Below are 20,642 nucleotides of genomic sequence, written 5' to 3' on the forward strand. Positions count from 1 at the left end.
AGTCTCATTTAACCCAGCTATTCACCTTCTGGGTATTTTTACAGAGGAATTGAAAACACCATACTACAGTGACATATGCACAGCCATGTTTATAGCAGCACAATTTGTAGTAGCTAATTCTTGGAAACAACTCAAATGCCCATCAACCAAGGAATAGATAAAAAAGATGTGGTATTTTTATACAATGGAGCTATAAAGAAAGATAAATTCTAGGCTTTTATAGGTAAATGGATGCAACTAGAGATGATATTCATAAGTGAAATAAATCAGACCCACATATGTAAACATCATATTGTGTCCTCAGTGAAAGAAACTGAAAAAGGAAATAAGATCAAAAAAGTACAATATATTTTGTGAAAGGGAAAGCTACTAGAATGAGTGTTTTATACATATATATATATATGTTAAGATAATTGCACTACAAATTTCTATTAATGCATTGAAAGGAAAAATTAGTGCTTATATTGTTTGAGCAATCTTACATGCCTATATCTGGTAATCTGAGCAACTACTTGGAAGATAACAATATGCATTATAGTAACTATTGTTAATTTACTATCACCTTATTTTCAAATTCTGTATTAGTTTTATTTATTTTAATTACTATTATTATTTTCCCTTTTAAAAAGAAATGGGAAATAAATGTTTGAAAAAATTTTCAACATCATTTGTCATTCAAAAAATACAAATTAAAACAACCTTAAGATTCTCATCCCAGGAAGAATGGCTATTATCAAAAATCAACCAAAAACAAAGGCTGGCAGAGCTGGGGGGAAAAGGAACCCTTCACTGCTGGTGGCAGCATACACTGATGCAACCATTGTGGAAGTCAGGGTGGAGATTCCTGAACAAACCAGGACTAGAGGATCCATTCAACCCAGCTATACCCCTTCTTTGCTCCTTCCCAAAAGAAGTAAAAGCATCATTACCCAGTGATATATACACACTCATCTTTACGGTGGCACAGATTTTTTTTTTAAAAGAGAATAAACAAGAACAAAGCAGCAAGAGCAACAAAGGCAAAAACTAAACAACACAAGAACAATAGAAGCAATACAAAATTTCAAAACAAGATGATAGGAAATTAACAACAGTTGTTATATTACATATTGCTACCTTCAATGAAGTTGCTCAGATTATCAGATGTAAGAATGCAAGATTGATCAAATAATGAAAGAAAATAAAAGTTATAAAAATTAGAAATGCTACAAAGTTTCTCTAAATAAGATGGTAGGAATTCAACAATGGTTGTTATATTGCATATTGTTGTCTTCAAATTACTGGCACAGTTTTTAATAGCTACATTTTGGAAACAACCCAAATGCCCATGCACCAGTGAATGTATACAGAAGATATGGGTTTTTTTATATACAATGGAGTACTACTCTGCCATAAAGAAACACAAGCTTGAGACATTACTAGCTAATTCTAGGTCCCTTGAGACCATACAGTTAAGTGAAATAAATCTGACACACACGTGTAAAAACCACATTGTTTCTCTGGTGTGAGAACCTGAAAGTGGAAGTAAGGACCAAACTATATAATAGATATTGTGAAATAGAAAGAAAATGCTCAAATGGGGAGGAGAACTAGGAAGGGGGAGGGTGAAAGACAGGATGGGAAAAAATGTGATGAGAAAGAAAAAAAATAGAAACAAATTTTTTGTAAATAAGGAGGGGAAAAGAGGTTGGTGGGAGAGTAGGGGAATGGAAAAAAACTAATCAAGTTATATCATGCACAGGTACAAATTCCCTGTGATGAATGTGATCATGATATATACCTAAAATGTACCAATAAACTTAATAAAAATGTGTGCTCAAAAGAAGGAACAACTGGGATGAAGGAAAAGAGAAAAAGAAAGAAGGAAGGGAAAATATATAAGTATATAGAAGGATAGCTGTGATAACTGTACAACTGATGTCTAATCGTCTGTTGAAAGGAACAGTTAATGCTTACTTTTTGACCAATTTTGCATAATTATATCTGGTAATCTGGACAACTAATTTGAAGACAACAATATGCAATAAAACAACCATTGGTGAATTCCTACCATATTGTCTAGTGAAACTCTGTTTCGTTTCTAATGTTTTTCTTTTTTCATTTTTTTAAAGTCTCTATAATGGTTTGGTCAGTCTTCCATTCTTACATCTGGTAATCTGAGCAATTTCACTGAAGATGACAATATGTAATATAAGAACCATTGTTAATTCCTATTATTTTGTTTTGAAACCCTGTATCATTTTCATTGTTTTTGTTTTTGTCTATGTCATTGTTATTTTATTATTTTTTATTCTCTTTAAATTTAAAAAAATAAAATACACAATGGAGTACTATTTTGCCATAAAGAATTATAAATTTGAGTTACTTTTAGGAAAAGTGGCTCACCTTGATACCTTAATTTTGAGTAAAATACATCAGACACACAAGCTTAAATATTGCCAAGTGAAAGGCAAAAAAACTACTCAAGAAGAAAGAACTGGGATGGGGAAGAAAAAAATATATATATACACAGGGTAACGAAGATAATTATACTACTAATTTATATTAGTTAATTGAAAGAAACAATTAGTGTTTATATTCTTTGATCAGTTTTGCATGCCTATATCTTGTAATCTGAGCAAATACTTTTAAGATAGAAATATACAATATAATAACCATTGTTAATTTCCTATTATACTGTTTTGAAATTCTATATCATTGTTTTTATTGTTTGTTTTTCCCTTTAAAATAAAAAAAATCCAGAAAAATACTGCCTGGTTTCTCATATATGAAAACCCCAAAATATCAATCAAGTGCAAAATAAAAAATACATGAAATAAGGAGATAGATCTTTTACTAAAGGGAAGGCAACCAACAGATTGAGGAAAGGCACGCAGGGGAGGGAGGTGATAAGAGAATTAAGATGCATTATGCACATATACCAGCTCCCTACAAGCAATGTAATTATGTGCTGCAAATACACAATAATAAAGTAAAAATTGAAAAAATCTTTGAAGCTGAAAATAAGAGTATATAGCTTGATAGAATTCATATTATATAATTTATATTACAGATTTATATTATAATATGAATTATAAACATTATAATGTACAAAATAATAACATTTTACTCAGGAATACGCATATATATGACAAAATAGTAGAAGTACTAAAAATTAGAAAAGAGTACAGAAGAGTCATACTTTTCACCAGTTTCCTTTTGTGCCCCTTCATTCCCATTACATCCCTTCATAAAGGTCTTCAGAATATATCTGGCCAATGCAAGGCACATGTTAATAATGTGTCATACTTCTACAGTGAGGCAATTAAAAAGCAGTATTTCTCCTCCATCTCTTCAACTGTGCCATTGGTCTGTAATCTACAGTCTAGAAGGCAAAGTCACACAATGGAAAAATACCTGGGAGTAGTGACTTTCATTGTACTGACTGACTCACTTAGATTTGAGGGTTCATTTGTTGTTGTAGTATAGCCTAACAATAGGATGCATACAACTTCAGGATAGAGGTTGTGGCTGCACAGGTAGGGAGAAAATGGGACTCTGAGATTCTAAAAGGAAATGCTAGTATACGTGTAGAATCTTTGTTCTTTAAAAATATTTAAAATAAATATACAAAATGTTAAGATTTATTATCTTTGTATCTTGAGTAATTAAGCACTTTAATTTTCTGTGCATTTTGAAATATTTGTCTTAAATATTTCATCACTTTAAGACATGATCAATAATTTATGAAGAATAAGAGAAGATATGTGGTAGACATAAAATGACATAAAAGATTAGTGATGTAGGCATATACTGGACTTGGGATCTGAGTGCTAGCATGATGAAAGAGCTGTGAAGTATTTATCTGCGGCTGACAATGTCCAGAACACTTTACAGAGGCATGTATATTGTGGGAATACACTATTTCTCCCCTCTGGGAGCCGAAAGAGTATATGATGTGGATAGTTAGAATACTTTGTCTAGGTTATTAGTGGTCACGGTGACAGAGGCATCAAAGAGGTAAAATAAATGATGTAGAAAAGTTTGTCTAGGTAGATTGGGTTCATCTGGTCATAGTATAATTTTACAGTGTACCAGAATGTGGGAAGCTGTACCTATCTGACAATACTGTAATCACTCTAATTACTACTCATCTCTGCTTATAACATTTTTTCAGATAAAATATAGCTAAGTATATGTCAGGCTGTTATTAATAATTATTTTCTTACTCTAAATTATGGAAAAAAGGATTGAATACAAATGGTATAGATGAGAGATCTAGCTGGCTCTTGTTTCAACTTTGGTATCAACTCAGTGACACTCTGACAAGTATCTTCCACCCAAACAGGCTTTTAGGGGATTAGAGGTCCCAACACTTGTGGAGATTTGTTATTTGTTTGTTTTATGTTTGTGGATTTTTGAGACAGGGTCTCAATATGTAACCCAGGCTGGTCTTGATCTCACAATGTAGCCCATGTTGACCTCAAACTCATGGCAATCCTCCTACCTCAGCCTCACCAGTTTTTTGCAGGTGTTTACCATCATGTCTGGCCACCTGTGGACGTTTTAATGGTGTGTAAAGGTTCTTCCAGTTTTGACAGCCTAAACTCAATAGGAGAAAGGCCTGATACCTGTCATAGATTTTTTGTTGGTTAGTGGGTACAGGTTTTCTCTTTGGGGATTCGAAAAAGTATTGGAAATAGAAAATGGTGATGCATTATAAATGATGACTAATGTTAAAATGGCGACTAATGTTAATGCATTATACAACTTTGTTCAGCTTTTTATGACTCTTAAGACCTAGGAATTTCTATACACCTTGTAAAACAAGACAATAACAATAATTCATTTATAAGTGTCCAAATATTATAATTTCTTCTTTTTAATATTATTTCATGAGATCTAGACAACAATCCCATAGTGCTTTAAGAAAAATGATTTATCATGAGCTACATGTTTTCACATTAAGAAAATGAAGTTCAGTGTATTTGAAGGACTTGTAGAGGGTAATATAGAGATTACATTTAAAACCAGAATTCAACTCTGACTCCCTTGCAGAATGAAGTTCATTGGAGTACTCATCCCCTCTCCATGTAGTCTTTCTTATCCTGCCTTGCTATCACATGAAGGGGTAAGGAAGAAGGGAGAGAATAGAAGTAGATACACACACTGAACCTCAGAAGTGGGGGTCTGTTTCGTGCATGGTATACATTCTTGGTCTTGCAGGCCTCCAATACGCGTCTTTCGGTAGAACCTGTGGTTAGAGCAATAAGGAATGGTACAATGATGAAACAAGCAATGCACTTAGATCAGTCCTTCCTAAGACCATAATTAACCTGAGCCTACTTCTGAAAAGGTCCCTACCTTCATGTTTGATTCTAACTCAGACATTCTCTTTGCTCATTTACCACACATTATAGGCAAAAAGGTCGCTAATTCTATAAGACTTGGGACAGGTGCTTTGATCCCAAGTGTTTCATAATTTCTTTTATTCCTACAATGAGATTTACTTTAAAACTTGGGCATGGGCTCTGACTGCCAGCATGATGAAAAAGCTGTTAAGTATCTATCTGTGGCTGACAATGTTGTAGACACTTTATAGAGGGATCTTGGGAGCCCAAATATATATATAATAGTTTGACTAGGCTATGAGATGTAAGGATGATAGAGGCATCAATGAGCTAAACTAAAATGGCATAGAAAAGTTTGGTTTAATATAATGGACTGACCTGGGAAGACAGTCCCCACAGATAGCATTAGAGGTAGCTGTGCAGTTGGCCATCTGGACACGATTGATGACAGCACACGTGATGCAACTCTGACATCTGTGATGGCCCCAGTTGTCTTTGTACCTCCGGGGAGGGCAGGCTGTGCAGTATGCATCTCGACCTTCTCCATAACCACAATCCTGCGGAGAGATGGGAGTCACTAATGTTGCTCTACAGAAGCTTGTAGAGAGGATCACCTATGGGACAACTGATCATAGAATAGAGTAGTATTTTTCAAACCCCAAGAGGCAACCCTATTATTAGATCATAAAATCAATTCACTAGGGTTGCAGCCAGAATTGAAAATTGAAATGGAACAGAATAAAATAATGCTATCAAGTATTATAGCGCATAACATGAGGTCAAGCTAAGTATTTATAACAGTCACCATAGGTTAAGTTATACGAAGGCAAAAAGCAAACCCCAAATCTCTATATCTTAAAAGAACAAAGAAAGATATTTTCTCATACCATTTGCTGGGGATTTTCCAAGCTCTATTATGTATTATCTTTATTGGGTCTGTACATACAGAGGTTTCATCTTTGTGCTTTCGTGATAGGAGCAGCAAGGTAAAGAGAGCATTGTGAGCTCAACACACTGGCTCTTAAAATCTTCCCAACCCCAAATGGCCCATTTCAGTTTGCTCATGTCATAGGCCACCGTGATCATTCTTAACTACAAACGGTATAAAAAGTGTAATTTTACAGTGTATCAGAAGGTGGGGAGCAGTACATGTCTGACAAATCACTATAATTACTACTCACCTCTGTTTTATAACATTTTTATAGATAAAAATAAAACATAGCTAAGTATGTGTGTCAAGTTGTGATTAAAATTATTTTTTACTTTAAGTCATGGTAAAAAAAATGGGTAAATGTCAATGTTATTGATGAGATATAAATGATCTAGCTTGCTCTTGTTTCAACTCTGATATCAGCTCAAGTGACACTCTGACAAGGACCTTCCATCCATATAGGCTTTCAGGACATTAGAGGTCCCAAAACCTGTGAAGATTTTACTAGATGGTCTGTAAAACTTCGTCCAGTTCTTGACAGTCTAAGCTCATAGTTTTTTGTTGCTTAGTACATAGAGATTTTTCTCTTTGTGGACATGAAGATGTCTTGGAAATAGAAAATGGTGATACTTGTATAACACTGTTCATGTGATTAATGACAATGCATTAAATACTTAAAAAGGTTAAATAGCACATTTTATCTTATTATTTTACTACAATGAAAAATGAATAATGTAATATACACAATGCTTTAAATAGGTGAACTATATGGTACATAATCTGCTCTTCAATGAAGCTGTTTGGTAAATGGCAGAGCCTCCATAAGCATGAGTTGCTCAATGACAGAGAAATCCTTCCATTCCCCAATGCTTATTGGACTGAGTCAGAAATATACTCACATAATCTGTTATGTTGTAAAATTTGAGTATTTATTTGCTATATCAGTTGGCATTACCTTAACTAATATAATATCTAAGTTGCACTTTCCCAGGGCTGTAAAAAATGAGCACCAGCCAGCCTCTAAACACTGCTGCCCTCCTGTGCCTTTATCTGCTCACTTTCGTCTTACAGCCCCATTCACAATGATCCTGTCTCTGTTGCATTCCTGGAGCATTTGACATAGACTGTCATCATTTTACTGATAGACTTCTTGAGAAAGAAAGAAAAAAAGGCTTCTTGAAGCCTCTGCTAACTTATATGAACTATGAGAATGGTTATAGCTTCTATTTCTGCTTTACAAAGTGGGCTCAGGAGTAAAGTAATAGGAAATATAGTGTACTGATGAAAAGCCCTGATCTAGTGTCCACAGGATCTAGTTTAATTCCTACCTTTTCCACTAACCAGCAATGTGACTTCAGGCAAGGCAGTAGGCCTGAATTTTCTTGTGAATCAAATAGAAAATGTTAACTAACTCTTCTGTTTGTTAAGATCACATGATCTGACCAAATAAACAAAGAAAACATCTCAAAAGGGAAGAGTTGCACTTTTAATATTTGCATTAAATGACTGAACAGCTATGCGAAAAATAATACATTTTGACCCATTCTTCACACAGTAAAAGAAGAATAAATTTTAAGTACAATAGATATGTAAGTATATAAAAATTAAAATTCAATTATTAAAACAAGTATAGGTGAATTTCTCATTAATCTGGAATGCAGAAATCTGCCTAACTATAACTTAAAAGTCCAGAATCTATAAGGGAAAGATAAATAATTCTAATTACATAAAAATGTAAGGAAACGTTCATATGACAAAAGATTTATCAAAAAAGACAGGAGAAAACAAAGAATATATATGTATCTTACATCACAAGCTTAAGATTTATATCCCTAAAACTTATAAACATTACAGAAAAACCAACTCTTTAGAAGGTAAACATAGAATTCATGGAAAAACATAAATGGTTCTTAAGCAGTTGAATGATAATTGACTTTGCTCAGAATAAGGGAAATGAAAAGAAAAAATTAATAAAGTACCATTGTTTGCTCATCAGACTGACCAAACTGCAGAAATCTAATGACATGCTATGTTGATTAGGTTTCAGAGAAACAGGAATACTGATGCACTGTTGATAGCTGTACAAAATGCCACAATCCCATATAGAAACAATTTAACAAAATTATGCAATTACTCTTTGACCCAAAAATCTTATATTTAGAAATTTATCCCATAGATGCAATGTCAAAACTACCAAAAAATTGCATGCATGTGGCTATTCAATGCAACACCATTTATAATAGGAAAAGCCTGGAAGTAACCCAGTGTCAGTCAATAAAGTACATAACATGCATAAGGAAGTGTTTTCATTGTAAAAAGGAATGAGGAGTATCTATGAATAATACAATGTGTAGAATTTCTAGATATATTGTCAAGTGAAAAAAAAATAAAGTGTTCTAACTGTTATCCAAAAATCAGGGATTTGGCCCAGGTACACACACACACACACACACACACACACACACACACACACAGAGTTCTGCTTATATTACAAAAACAAACACTAGAAGGCTATATCATCAAACTAAAATGTAAAACAAACAAAGAAAAAAAACAGAACAAAGAGGAGGGGAATTACCTGAAAAGGGAAGAAAGAAAAACGTTGAATGGGATAAGAATATAAATGAGAGTTTTGTGAATATGCACTTTGATGTATTTTATAGATTTGAATTGGGGATCATATAAATATTTTATAATAAATATAAAACAAGGTTAAATTACAATTAAAGCAATCCCTATATGTGTTAAACTAAATGAAATAAATTAGCTTAAAATAAATGTGTATATATACAGATCATATATGAGTTTAAGATTGTACATTTGCATATATATGTATATATGTATCATCTGTCATTGTGCCTATCACATATTAAATTGCAATAAACAAAAGAACATAAAGTACTACTTTTAGGGAAAGCAAATTATAATGATGTCTAAAGCACTAGTATCAGAAGACCTAAGTATGGCACTTCACTTACTCACTTATTAGAGAATCAACCAGTAAATTGACTGATTGATCTGTTGCACTACTCTTCATTGTACTGATTAATTTGGGAAACACATATTAAACACCTTGTATGTAATGGGATGCTATTCTGGAAATTGTGACTAAATTATGGAACCAAGCAGATAAAACTCCCTCCCCTCATGAAATTACATATTTAGTTATTCTCCATAAACGTTTTTAAGGTTGAATTATCAATGCTATTTCAGAAATAAGCAAACTTCCAGCCCAAGTGTTTTTGTCACAAAACCTGGGTAGCTTGTGTAAACTAATCCACATAGAGACAAGTAGGTAGGATTCAGGGGAATGGATTATTCTAATATAAGCAACAGCCCAGTCTGAAGTTTTCTTCTCTACAGCTAAAAGATTTCCTTACTTCCACCAAATGACTCAAAAGACATGGCCAACAGAAACTGCTTCCAAACTCAGGCAGCATCTTCCAAGAGTAGCGGGAGCCTAGTTATATAATAGAAGACACAGAGACCAAAAATAACACTACAATAGGTTTAAATTAAATTGTCTTTGTAATTGCCTACAAAAAGTAGACCAGGACATACATATTAAACCTAAACAGATGACTGCTTCCTAAAATGAAATATTTCAATGGGAATTTGAGTCCAAGTCTCTTAGCATAGTTGACAAAATGCACATTAAACAATAAAATATTACCTATCATAAGAATTGGGAAAAGCATAACATGAAGTAGAAAAAGTAATAATCTAACAGCAAAAATTAGATAAATCAGATTTTGAAATTATCTGGTAAAGATTTTAAAGCCCTCATAATAACAATCTTCAATAGGCAATTACAAATTATCTTGAAACAAAAGAAAAACTGGAATGTCTCAGCAAAGAAATTGAAGTTATTTTATAAAAGAACCAGATGGAAATTACAAAAATAAAAATTTAAATATCAAAAAAAATCACTGGATGGGCTCAATATTAAAGAGATCACAGGTGATAGGATTTAGTGAACCTGACGATAGAAAAACAGAATGCAGACAATATAAACATCAAGGGTAAAACAGACTGCAAAAAATATATGAAGCCTCAGGCAACTGTAGGTGTACAACAAAATATCAAACAATCATATCATTGGGGTCTCATGTAAAGAAAAAAATTCTTGCCTGAAAAAAATTTCAAAGTAATAAAAGCTGAAAACTTCATAAATTTGGCAAAAAGACTTGAGTGGATCTGTAGATCACAAATACAATAAGTTTAATGCAATATAAACTAATGCATACCATGATGAAATTCCTAAAAACTAATGAAAAAACTTGAAAATAGCTAGAAAGAAATTGTATTACCTATAAAGGCAAAAAATTCAGATGACAGTGAGTTCCTTCTGAAGCCATGGAGAACAGAAGGAAACAACACATTTTTTAAGTACTGAAAGAAAAGAACTGCCAACTACAAATTCTATATCCAGTGAAAATATTCTTCAGGAATGAAGAGGAAAGAAATACATTCTCAGCCAAAGGAAAACTAAAGGAATATGTAGACCTCTTTAAAAAAGAGCCAGAGGGAATTCTTCAAACAAAAAGAAAATTATGACAATTGAGGCATCTGGAAAGAAGAATACACATTGAAAACACAAAATTATTTGTATATAAATTGAGCAGTCTTTCTCTTCATGAAGTTAATAAATGATATTCATGATCAAAGAAATATAACAAAATATGTGAATTCTTATGACAGTGATATATAAAGTTGCAAAAGTAAAGGAACCTAAACAGAAGTGATGTTTCCATTCTTCACTAAAAGTGGTAAAAAGTTATCAATGGATTCTGAAAAGTCATATATGTACATGCTAATACCAAGAACAGCTTCCAAAGAAATAACATGTATACTTTAAAAACACTGCAAAGAAATCAATACAAATACTCATGTAACCCATCGAAAGGCAAGAAAATACAAAGAGGAAAAAGAAACACAGAAACAAACAAACAATAAAATGGCAGTTTTAAGCCCTTAAATATAAATTTTCTAAGTAAAATAATCATAAAAATAGAGATTGACATAGTGGGTAAAATAAAAAACTATTACACTGTTCTCAGTAACCACTTCTTGAATAAGGGGAAGAATCATTTCCTAAGAAATTAGAGGTGCAAATCAACATGAAATTTTACTGAGAATCCTCTGTTCCAACCAAGAGGCAAAGGAGTTTTTTTCAAATAATAAAGACCCCCAAATTATTTCACTATTTATCACTTTTATAAGCACAAAACATTGACTTTTAATTTTAACATGATAGAACAATGCTGATTTAAAATAATTTCATTCTCATACTAGTCTAAGAATGTCTGCTGTCACCACTTCTGCTCTCCTCAAAACATTAGCCAGAGCAATTAGAAAAGAGAAAGAAATAAAAGAGAAATGGACAGGGAAGAAACAATTTAAATTATCACTATTTGCTGATGACATGATCCTCTACATAAAAGACACCCCAAACTCCACCAAAAGATGCTTAGAACTAATATCCAAATTCAATAGTGTAGCAGGATAAAAAGTCAACACTCAAAAATCAAAAGTATTTTTATACACCAATAAAAACTCACCAACAAGGAAATTAGAGAAGAAATGTATTTCATACCAGCACCAAGAAAAATGAAATACTTAGGAATTAACCCACCCAAGGAAGTGAAAGACCCCTCTAATAGGAAAACTATAAAACTCTGAAAGAGGAATTGGAATAAGATATTAGAAAATGAAATGATACCCCCGGTCCTGAACAGGCAGAATTAGTATAGTCAAAATGGCCATACTTCCAAAACTGTTATATAGATTTAACACATTCTTAATCAAAATACCAAGAACATTCCTTACAGAAATGGAGAAAGCAAAACTAAGATTTAAATAGAAACAAAAGGGACCCAGGATTGAAAAAGCATTTCTGGACAACAGGACAAGGCAGTGGGCATCACAGTCCTAGACTTCAAATTATACTACAAAGAACAGTGATAAAAAACAGCATGGATTGGAAAAAAACAGAAAGAAAAACAGACTTGGGGATCAATAGAAAAAAGTAAAAGATGCACAAACTACTCAAGGCATACTCAGCTATGTTTTCAATGGCAGTTGGGTCAAATCCCTTTCTTGTAAGAAAGATAAAATATGGTGCTGGGAAAACTAACAGTCCACATGCCAAATGTTCAACCTAGACACATATCTCTCACCATGAACTAAACTAAAGTAAAAATGGATCAAAGATCTATAAACATTAGAACAGAAACACTTTATGTGCTAGAAGAAAAAATAGGTAACACTCTTGAAAACACAGGCATAGGCAAAGACTTTCTGAAAAAAACTGTGGTTGCACAAGAAATAATACAAAGAATCAACAAATGGGATCACATCGAATTAAAAGTTTTCTCCACAGCAATGGAAATCATCAACAGAGTGAAGAGGCAGTCTACAGAATGGGAAAAAGTTTCATCAGCTACTTCTCAAAGTACTAATATGTAGTATAACGAACTCTAAAAATCAGAGCCCTTCTCAAATTTAAAGACTCAATCCAAAAATGGGCATCCAAGATGAATTAACTTCAGGTGAAGAATACAAGCAGCCAATAAATACATGAAAAGATGGTCAATATCACTGGCCATTTAGGAAATGCAAATAGAAAGAACACCAATATTCCATTTCACCCCACAAAGAAAGGCTATCTTGAAGAAATCAAATAGTATCAAATATGGCAAGGCTATGCAGAAAAAGGAACACTTCTTCATTGTTGGTGGGACTGGAAACTGATATAACACTATGGAAATCAGTGTAGATTCCTCAAAAAACTGAAAATAGAAATTCCATTTGACCCAGCTATTCCCCTTCTAGGTATTTTCCTCAAAAAGTTAAAGACATACCACAGTGATGTATGCATACCCATATTTACAGCAGCATAGTTCATGACAGCTGAAACTTGGAAGCAGACAATATATGTACATCAACAGATAAATGCAGAAAAATATGTGGTAGTCATAAGCAGTGGAGTACTACTCCACTATAAAGAAGAATAAATTTAAGTCATTTTTAGGGAAAGGGATGCATTTAAGTAAAGTAACTCAGACACAAAAGCAAAAATGTTGCATAATTTCTCTTACATATATAATGAAATTAAGACAGATAAAAGGAAAAAAAAGGAAAAGTCATCAGCATGGACAATGTATCTAAAAGTGCCCCTTGGCTTACTATAACTGCTTTATATTTTTTAAATGTTCTTTGGCCTGTTATTCTAGCTTTTAGTCTCTGTATGACAATTAACTTTATAAGGCTATATAAGATAAATAAACGAACCTGATACTGGAAAAATAATAGAAGTTGGTGGAAAAGGGAAAAAAGAAATTGAAATGTGTCATGTACATGTAACAATTCCCTTCAGAGAATGTAATCATGTACTCAAAATATGTACTGAAAAAGTGAAAACAAAAAATAGAATTGTAAATTACTCTACAAAAATAGTACTTATGGTTTGTGTTCAAGTGTTCTCCCAAAGCCTCATGCAGTCATATGTGGGGCTTTTCAGAGGAGGTTGGATCTTGAGTGAGTGACACTGGGACTGATTCGCAGTGCAGTGCTAGGTTCAAGGGCGATAGGATTAAGGGTGTGTGTGCTACTGTCTTGGTTACTTTTTCTCTCGTTGCTGGGACAAAATACCTGACGCCCAAAATTAAGGAAGGAAAGGTTTATTTTGCTTACAGTTAGTGGAAGTTTCAGTCCGTACTTGGCAGATTATAAGGCAGAGTAGTACATGGCAAAGAGCTACAGCTCAGGGCAGCAGAACGCAGCTAAGCAGCAACCACACACCAGGGAGGAATGGGGGAGGAATGTCATCAAGCACTCTTTTCCTCTCCCTTACATATGCAAACTATCCACCCCAGGGTGGCTGTAGCTCTCACACCCACAATCATTCAACTCTAATATCCTGCCCCATGGTTGCATGAGGCTTTGGAGGGGACACACAGACATAAACCATAACAGCTACCCACCATATGTAGTTTGGATAAGATAAAAGAGGAAGAACGACACTGTTAATGTCCCTTGTTGCTTTGCTACCTTCTGCCTGTCATGAATGTTTGTCCTCTGAGAGGCCTGTCTGCCATGCCACCCTGCCTTGGAGCCAGCCAAATCTGGACTGATCCTTCTACAAACTGTGAGCTAAATAAACATTTTCTCCCTTAACTTTAGGTGTCAGGTATTTTGCCTAAGTAAGAGAAAAGAAACTAAGACCCTTACAACATAAAAGGTATTTAATTTAAAACTATAATCAAGATTTTTTGTGGAATGCAAAGTATTTTACTATTAAGAATTAACATAATTCATAAATTCATTAAATAATTCATAATATGACCAAGAATAATATATTAAAAATTCCACTGGTGGTGACAAAATGAAAAACAAAATTTAAAATCATTTCTGATTTTAAATATATTTATATTATATAAAGTACTGAAAAATATTTTACATTCTGTAATATATTTGTATACTTAGGTTTCATATGTGAGTAGAAAATGAACAATAAACAATAAATATTGAGAATACAAAAAGAAGCAACCAGAAAGATATTAAAACTGGAAATGCAATGAATGAACAAACAGAAAAAGGCTATTATGTTTCTTTATAAAATATAAAAAAGTAAAAGCAAAATTCCCATAAAGTCCTCATTAATTAGTAATTGAATATTACAGAGAAAGACACAAAATTAACAAACAATGGAAATAGCATTCCTTATTTGTGGTTTACGCTTCTGGGACTTGGGAATTCTATGCATTGTTTAAAATAAGTGTGATTTTAATGCAAATTAGCACAGACATTTCAAAAGTGTTATTTGCTAATATATTTCACGCATCTTAAAATTGCATTTAGTTTTAAAACTATTATTATTACTATTATTATTTTTTTTGTTTTGTTTTTTTTCTCCAGTACCGGGAACCGAACTCATGACCTTGCGCATGCCAGGCAGGCGCTTTTGCCGCTGAGCTAAATCCCTAGCCCCTACTTTGAAAGCTATACTTATATAAAAGTGGCATGAAGAAACACTGTCAATTTTCTGCAAGAATTTATTTACAGGGATATGTATAATGCCTGAATGCAATTAAAAAATAAAGGTAACAAAAAAAGATTTTTGCATGCTGATAGCTGCTGATCCAAACATCACTGGCTTTCCTCTTCCTCACTAAGTAAACACTGATGTTATTTTAGGTAGCATATGAAGAATGGGAAGCCCTATTCTTGTTTGACATATTCATTTCCCAGTCTCCCAGTTAGACATAGTTACATTACGCATTTCTGAACCATAAGATATAACAGAAGAGATATAGGGAGACATTTGGGGAAATATATCTTCTTTAATGAATGCAAGATATTTTGACTTTCCCCAACTTCCTTACTCACTATGGTGTAAGGTATGATCCGTTAGAGCTGGGATTGATGGCTCATGCCTGTAAACCCAGCACTGTGGGAGGCTGAAACAGAAGAATTGCAAGTTTCAGTCCATTCAAGGCGATTTAGTGAGTTAATGAGACCTTGTCTAAAAAACATTTTTTTTTTAAAAAGGAGTGAAGGTACAGCTCAGTCAAAAGACTCTGTGTTCAGCTCCCAATACCTCAAAGAAGAAGAAAAGCTTTGTTTCCATTATTTCCTTTATGAGTAGGAGGGATGGAAGGGGAATTGGAAAAAAAGAACAATCACGATATATTATGTACAGGTACAAATTCCCTATGATGAATGTGATCACTATGTATATCTACAGCATACCAATAAAATTAATTTAAAAGAACTTTTAAATTAATTTTTTTTACTCTGAGCATAGGCAATTAAAGTTTTTATCTAATTTTTCTAGTTAAACTTATTTTAACTGTACTTTTTATGTACTATAAAAACAACCATTTCATACATTAAAGGGATAACACATAATGTTTTGATATATTGTATAATGTTTAAGTCACATTAAACCTATTACCTCTTCAGTTATATATTTATGAAGAAAACTTTCAAAATCATATATTGTAGCATTTGAAGTGCATAGTACATTATTATCTACACTCAGTTTACTATACAAAAACACATTACAAACTGCACATATCTAACTGTAAATTAGCACTCTCTTATCAACCTTCCCTCCTTTGCTATTCTCCCTACACTTCCTAGCCTGTGGAAACTCTACTTTCTATGATATTAAATGGTTTAAATTTTACATATAAATGAGAAAGTATATGTTATGGCTTGTATCTAGAAGGCCTGACAAAGGCTCATGCACTCATAAGTGGGGCTTTTCAGAGGTGACAGGATCTAGGGCATGCGATATGGGATTAAGAGTGTATGATAACCAAATGTGTTTAGCAAAGTTCTGGGTGTGAACAATGGAATCACCAACCTGAGTGTGGATGACACCAATCAATAGTCTTTTATCTTGCATAGACTATAGAGAGAGAAAGGGAAGGCAGGCTTGCTGCTGCTGCTTTGGGCTTCCTACTTGCTGTTTGCCATGCCGTGGATTGTTTCTCCTCTGCTATGTCCCTCTGCTATCTCATTCTGCCTTGGAGCCAGCCAACTATGGCCTGAAACCTCTACAAAAGGTGAGCCAAAATAAACCTTTCCTCTTTTAACTTGTGAGTGTCAGGATTTTGTCTCAGTGACAAAAACAAAACCTAACTGAGATAAAATTTTCATACCAGAGAAGTGGGGTTGTTGCTCTGACCCTACCTGACCATGTGGTAATTAAGTCTTTGGAACTGGCTTGGGGCAAGATTTTGGGAAGTTTTGGAGATGTCAGCTGAAGAAGCAGCCCCAGAATGCTGTAAGCCAAACTTGATGGGAGATTTTGTTCTGTTAGCAGAAGAACAGAAGACCAGAATGCTAATAGAAATGCAGCCGGTAAACACTAGGTTCAGGAGGTTTCGGTTGAGAAGAAGGACTAAATTGGCAACTGGACTCCAGACCATGTGTGTTATACTTTTGCAAAAAATAATGTCTGCATTTGTTCATGTCCAGTGACATTGTCTGAGACTGAGATTAGGGATGCTGGACCAGTAAATTAAACTTCAGGAAGAAATTTCAAGGCAGTCTGAAGTTGAGGTAGTAACATGGCTACTACTGGGGGCTCTTACCCTTTGTACTTTGAGAATCAATAGCAAAGGGCCTTGCAGAATGATTCTAAAAGTTTTGAGTTTGGCCAGAAAGAAAGCTCTGATAAAGGCAAGGCCTGTAAAGATGAAACAGAGTAGAAATTGGTTGCTGAAAATGAACAAGGGAATGGAAAAGACGGCCTGAGGACACCAAAAGATCCAGCAGGACTTCACCCTTTGCAGCCTGAAAATTGCAAAGGTGAAAGATTTGCTTTCAGAACAGAGCCCCAAAGCACCTGCCTATGGAATTTGTTCTTTGTAATTTAATTCCCATTGTCCAGCAATCCAGACGCCTGACCCCTACAACTCAGAGAGAAGGAACCTGAGGTATTGCTCCAGGTGGTAGCAGACTTTGGCATCATCTATACTGTGCTGATTTTAGGTGCATGCATCAAAAGAAGTCCTGGCAGGCCAGGCAGTGTGCTCCTGAGAGAGCAGTATGTGAAGCTGCAAGCATGAAGTTGAAGGTGCAGTGAAGATATGAGAATTTTGGAGAAGCCAGGAGCATGGATTGTCTGAGTAAAGTTTCAAGCAGTGAGGTGAGCCAGGTGAAGAGAGAAGCCATGGGAGCAAAAACCACCAGCCACAACATAGACATAGAGTCACCTAAGCCCTTTGAATTTGTCATAGATTGCTCAAGATGCCAGACATCAAAAGATAGGATTTAATGTTTGCCTTGCTGGATTTTGGACTTGCTCTGGTTCCACACACTACTATCCCCCCATTTGTACCTTTTGCAATAGGAATGTCTACCTTGCATCATTGTATATTGAAAATGTTTAACTTTCATTTATGCAGGGACTCACAGCTAAGAGTTTACATTAAAACTCAGAGGAAACTTTGGACTTGGATTTTTCAGCAATGCTAAAACTGTTAGGATTTTGGCAACTCTTTAGAGATGGACTAAATACCTTTGGCATAAAGGGATGCATGTGGGTATTTTAGGGACCAAAATTATTTATTTATGGCTTGTATCTAGATGTCCCCCCAAAGTCTCATGCACTCATTGGTGGGGCTATTCAGTGTAATCATAAGTCAGGCTTTTCAGAGGTGGCTGGATCTCTGGTCTGTAATACTGGGATTAAGAGTATGCGATAATTAAATGGGTTTAGCATAGTTCTAGATATAGATAATGGAAGTTCTACTCTGCATATGAGTGACCAGTAGGCATATAACTTGGTGTCTTAGTTACTTCTCTCTCGTTGCTGAGACAAAATACCCAGTGCCCAAAATTAAGGAAGGAAGGGTTTATTTAGCTTACAGTTTGTGGAGGTTCCAGTCCATACTTGGCTGGCTCTAAGGCAGAAGACAGCAAAGCAACGAGAGCAAAGAGGGGAATGGCAGCAAGCAGCCTCTTTCATTCCCTTACATTGTAAACAGGCTACCCGCTCCAGGAGGCATGTAACACTCACATAAACTCCATGCGCTCCTCTTCCACAGGCTCAGGATGTATACAAACTAAGCACCCTGGCTCCCTGCTGAGTCACTTAGCCAAACCTCTAGACTCCCCAAGTTGACACACTGTATCCATGGGTTTAGCATAGTTCTGTATGTAGATAATGGAAATTCCACTCTGCATATGAGTGGCACCAACCAGTAGGCGTGTAACCTGGATAGGATAAAAGGGAAAGGAAAATTCACTGCTTTCACCATTGCTTCTGCTGCTGCTGCCCACCTGTCCTGCCATGGGCTGTTTCTTTCCTCTTCCATGGCTTTCTGCCATGCCCCTCTGCCATTCCACCCTACCTTGGAACATTCCAACTATGAACTGGAACCTCTAACAAACTGTGAGCTAAAATCAACCTTTCCTCCTATAACTTGTGTGGGTTGGGTAGTTTGTCTCTGCAACCAAGAATGTACCTAGAGTAGTACAGTACTTATCTTTCTGTGTCTGGCTTACTGCAGTTAACATAATCACTCACAGATCCAACCACGTGGTTAGGAATGTCAGGATTTCAGTTCTCTTTTCATGTCACAACAGTATTCCATTGTGTATATGTAAAACATATTCTCTACCTATTCATCAATCTATAGACTCTTAGATTGTTTCTATTTCATGGCTATTGGTGAGTAGTCCTGCATTGAACATGGGGCGGCGGGCAGAAGTCTCTTTGTTATGTTATTTCATTTCCTCTGGATATACACACAGAAGTGAGAATGCTTCACCATATGGCAGGTTGGTCTATTTGTAATTTTTGAGGTACTGCCAAACTGTTTTACATAATGCCTCTACTAGTGTATATTCCCATGATCACTGTGCAAAGGATCTCCTTTTTTTGGCATCCTTTCCAGGACTTGCTGTGTTGAGTCTTTTAAATAATCATTCTCACTGGGGTGAGATGACATTTCATCATGGTTTTAATTTGCATTTCCCTGATGATTAGCAAAGTTGGAGAATGTTCCATATATATGATGTCCATGTATATAGAAAAATAAGTTCCTTTCACATTAGTAAATTGTATTTAATTCAAAGGGAAATTAATTGGCACTCAGCAAAGATAGGAATCAAACTCCGATGTTTCTGAGTCTAAATATTTCATATTTATTTTTGCTGTACCATTGTGACTTTGAGCATATCTCCTCTAATTTTGAGCCCTAGTCGTCTCATCTAGAAGTTCAGATTCATAATGCCTTCTTAGTGGAACTGTTGTAAAAACAACTGAGCTAATATGCTCCTAGGATCCATGCAAAGTACAGATGACCAGATAAGTATTTGCTATTTATATACTGTATAAAGCTTTTGCAGAAGCACACTATTGAAATTTCTTCATTTGTTCTGAGCTTTCCAGTCTTGAAGTAAATGACAATTGGAGAATTATCAAATCAATTGTGCTTTTTATCATGGGCTTTCTTTTAAGAGTTTGCAAAAAGCAGTTTGACAAACAGATATTTTTCCTTGAAAAAGTTCAGCTTTGTAAATATGGATAATTTTTCTGTTTGTTTTGGTATCAGAAATCGAACTTGGGACCTTGTGCTTACCAGGCAGTCACTTGTACCACTGAGTTATATCTCTGGCCCCCTAATATGGATAGTTTTAAAGATGATGGCCATGTACAGAATAGACTAGGAACATTTGTAACACATTTTTGTTGTATAGGGATAGAACGCAAGTCCTCACACATGCTACGCAAGATCTCCACCCCTGAACTATATCCTCAGTCTCATTTATGAGGCTTCTTATCATGCAGATTGAAGTAATTTGAAATATTTCTGTCAAGCCAAGCAAGATATTTCATTGTGTCTATCCTAATAGCCAAC

The 20,642-nt window shown here is 34.7% G+C and overlaps 1 protein-coding gene across 4 annotated transcripts in view; it reads right to left on the reverse strand.

The window, feature by feature from the left end:
• Nucleotides 1–20,642, reverse strand: part of Eda2r (ectodysplasin A2 receptor) — a 63,187-nt gene that overhangs the window by 19,150 nt on the left and 23,395 nt on the right. For all 4 annotated transcript variants that reach the window (XM_005401579.2, XM_013502892.1, XM_013502894.1 and 1 more), the window contains exons 3-4: nt 5,709–5,887; nt 5,148–5,233 (exon numbers count right to left, since the gene is read on the reverse strand). In XM_005401579.2, the coding sequence (XP_005401636.1) occupies nt 5,148–5,233; nt 5,709–5,887 (265 nt within the window). The remainder of the gene's footprint in view (nt 1–5,147; nt 5,234–5,708; nt 5,888–20,642) is intronic.

The sequence above is a fragment of the Chinchilla lanigera genome, unplaced genomic scaffold (genome assembly GCF_000276665.1).
Source record: "Chinchilla lanigera isolate Chin_1 unplaced genomic scaffold, ChiLan1.0 scaffold00074, whole genome shotgun sequence".
Lineage (NCBI taxonomy): Eukaryota > Metazoa > Chordata > Mammalia > Rodentia > Chinchillidae > Chinchilla > Chinchilla lanigera.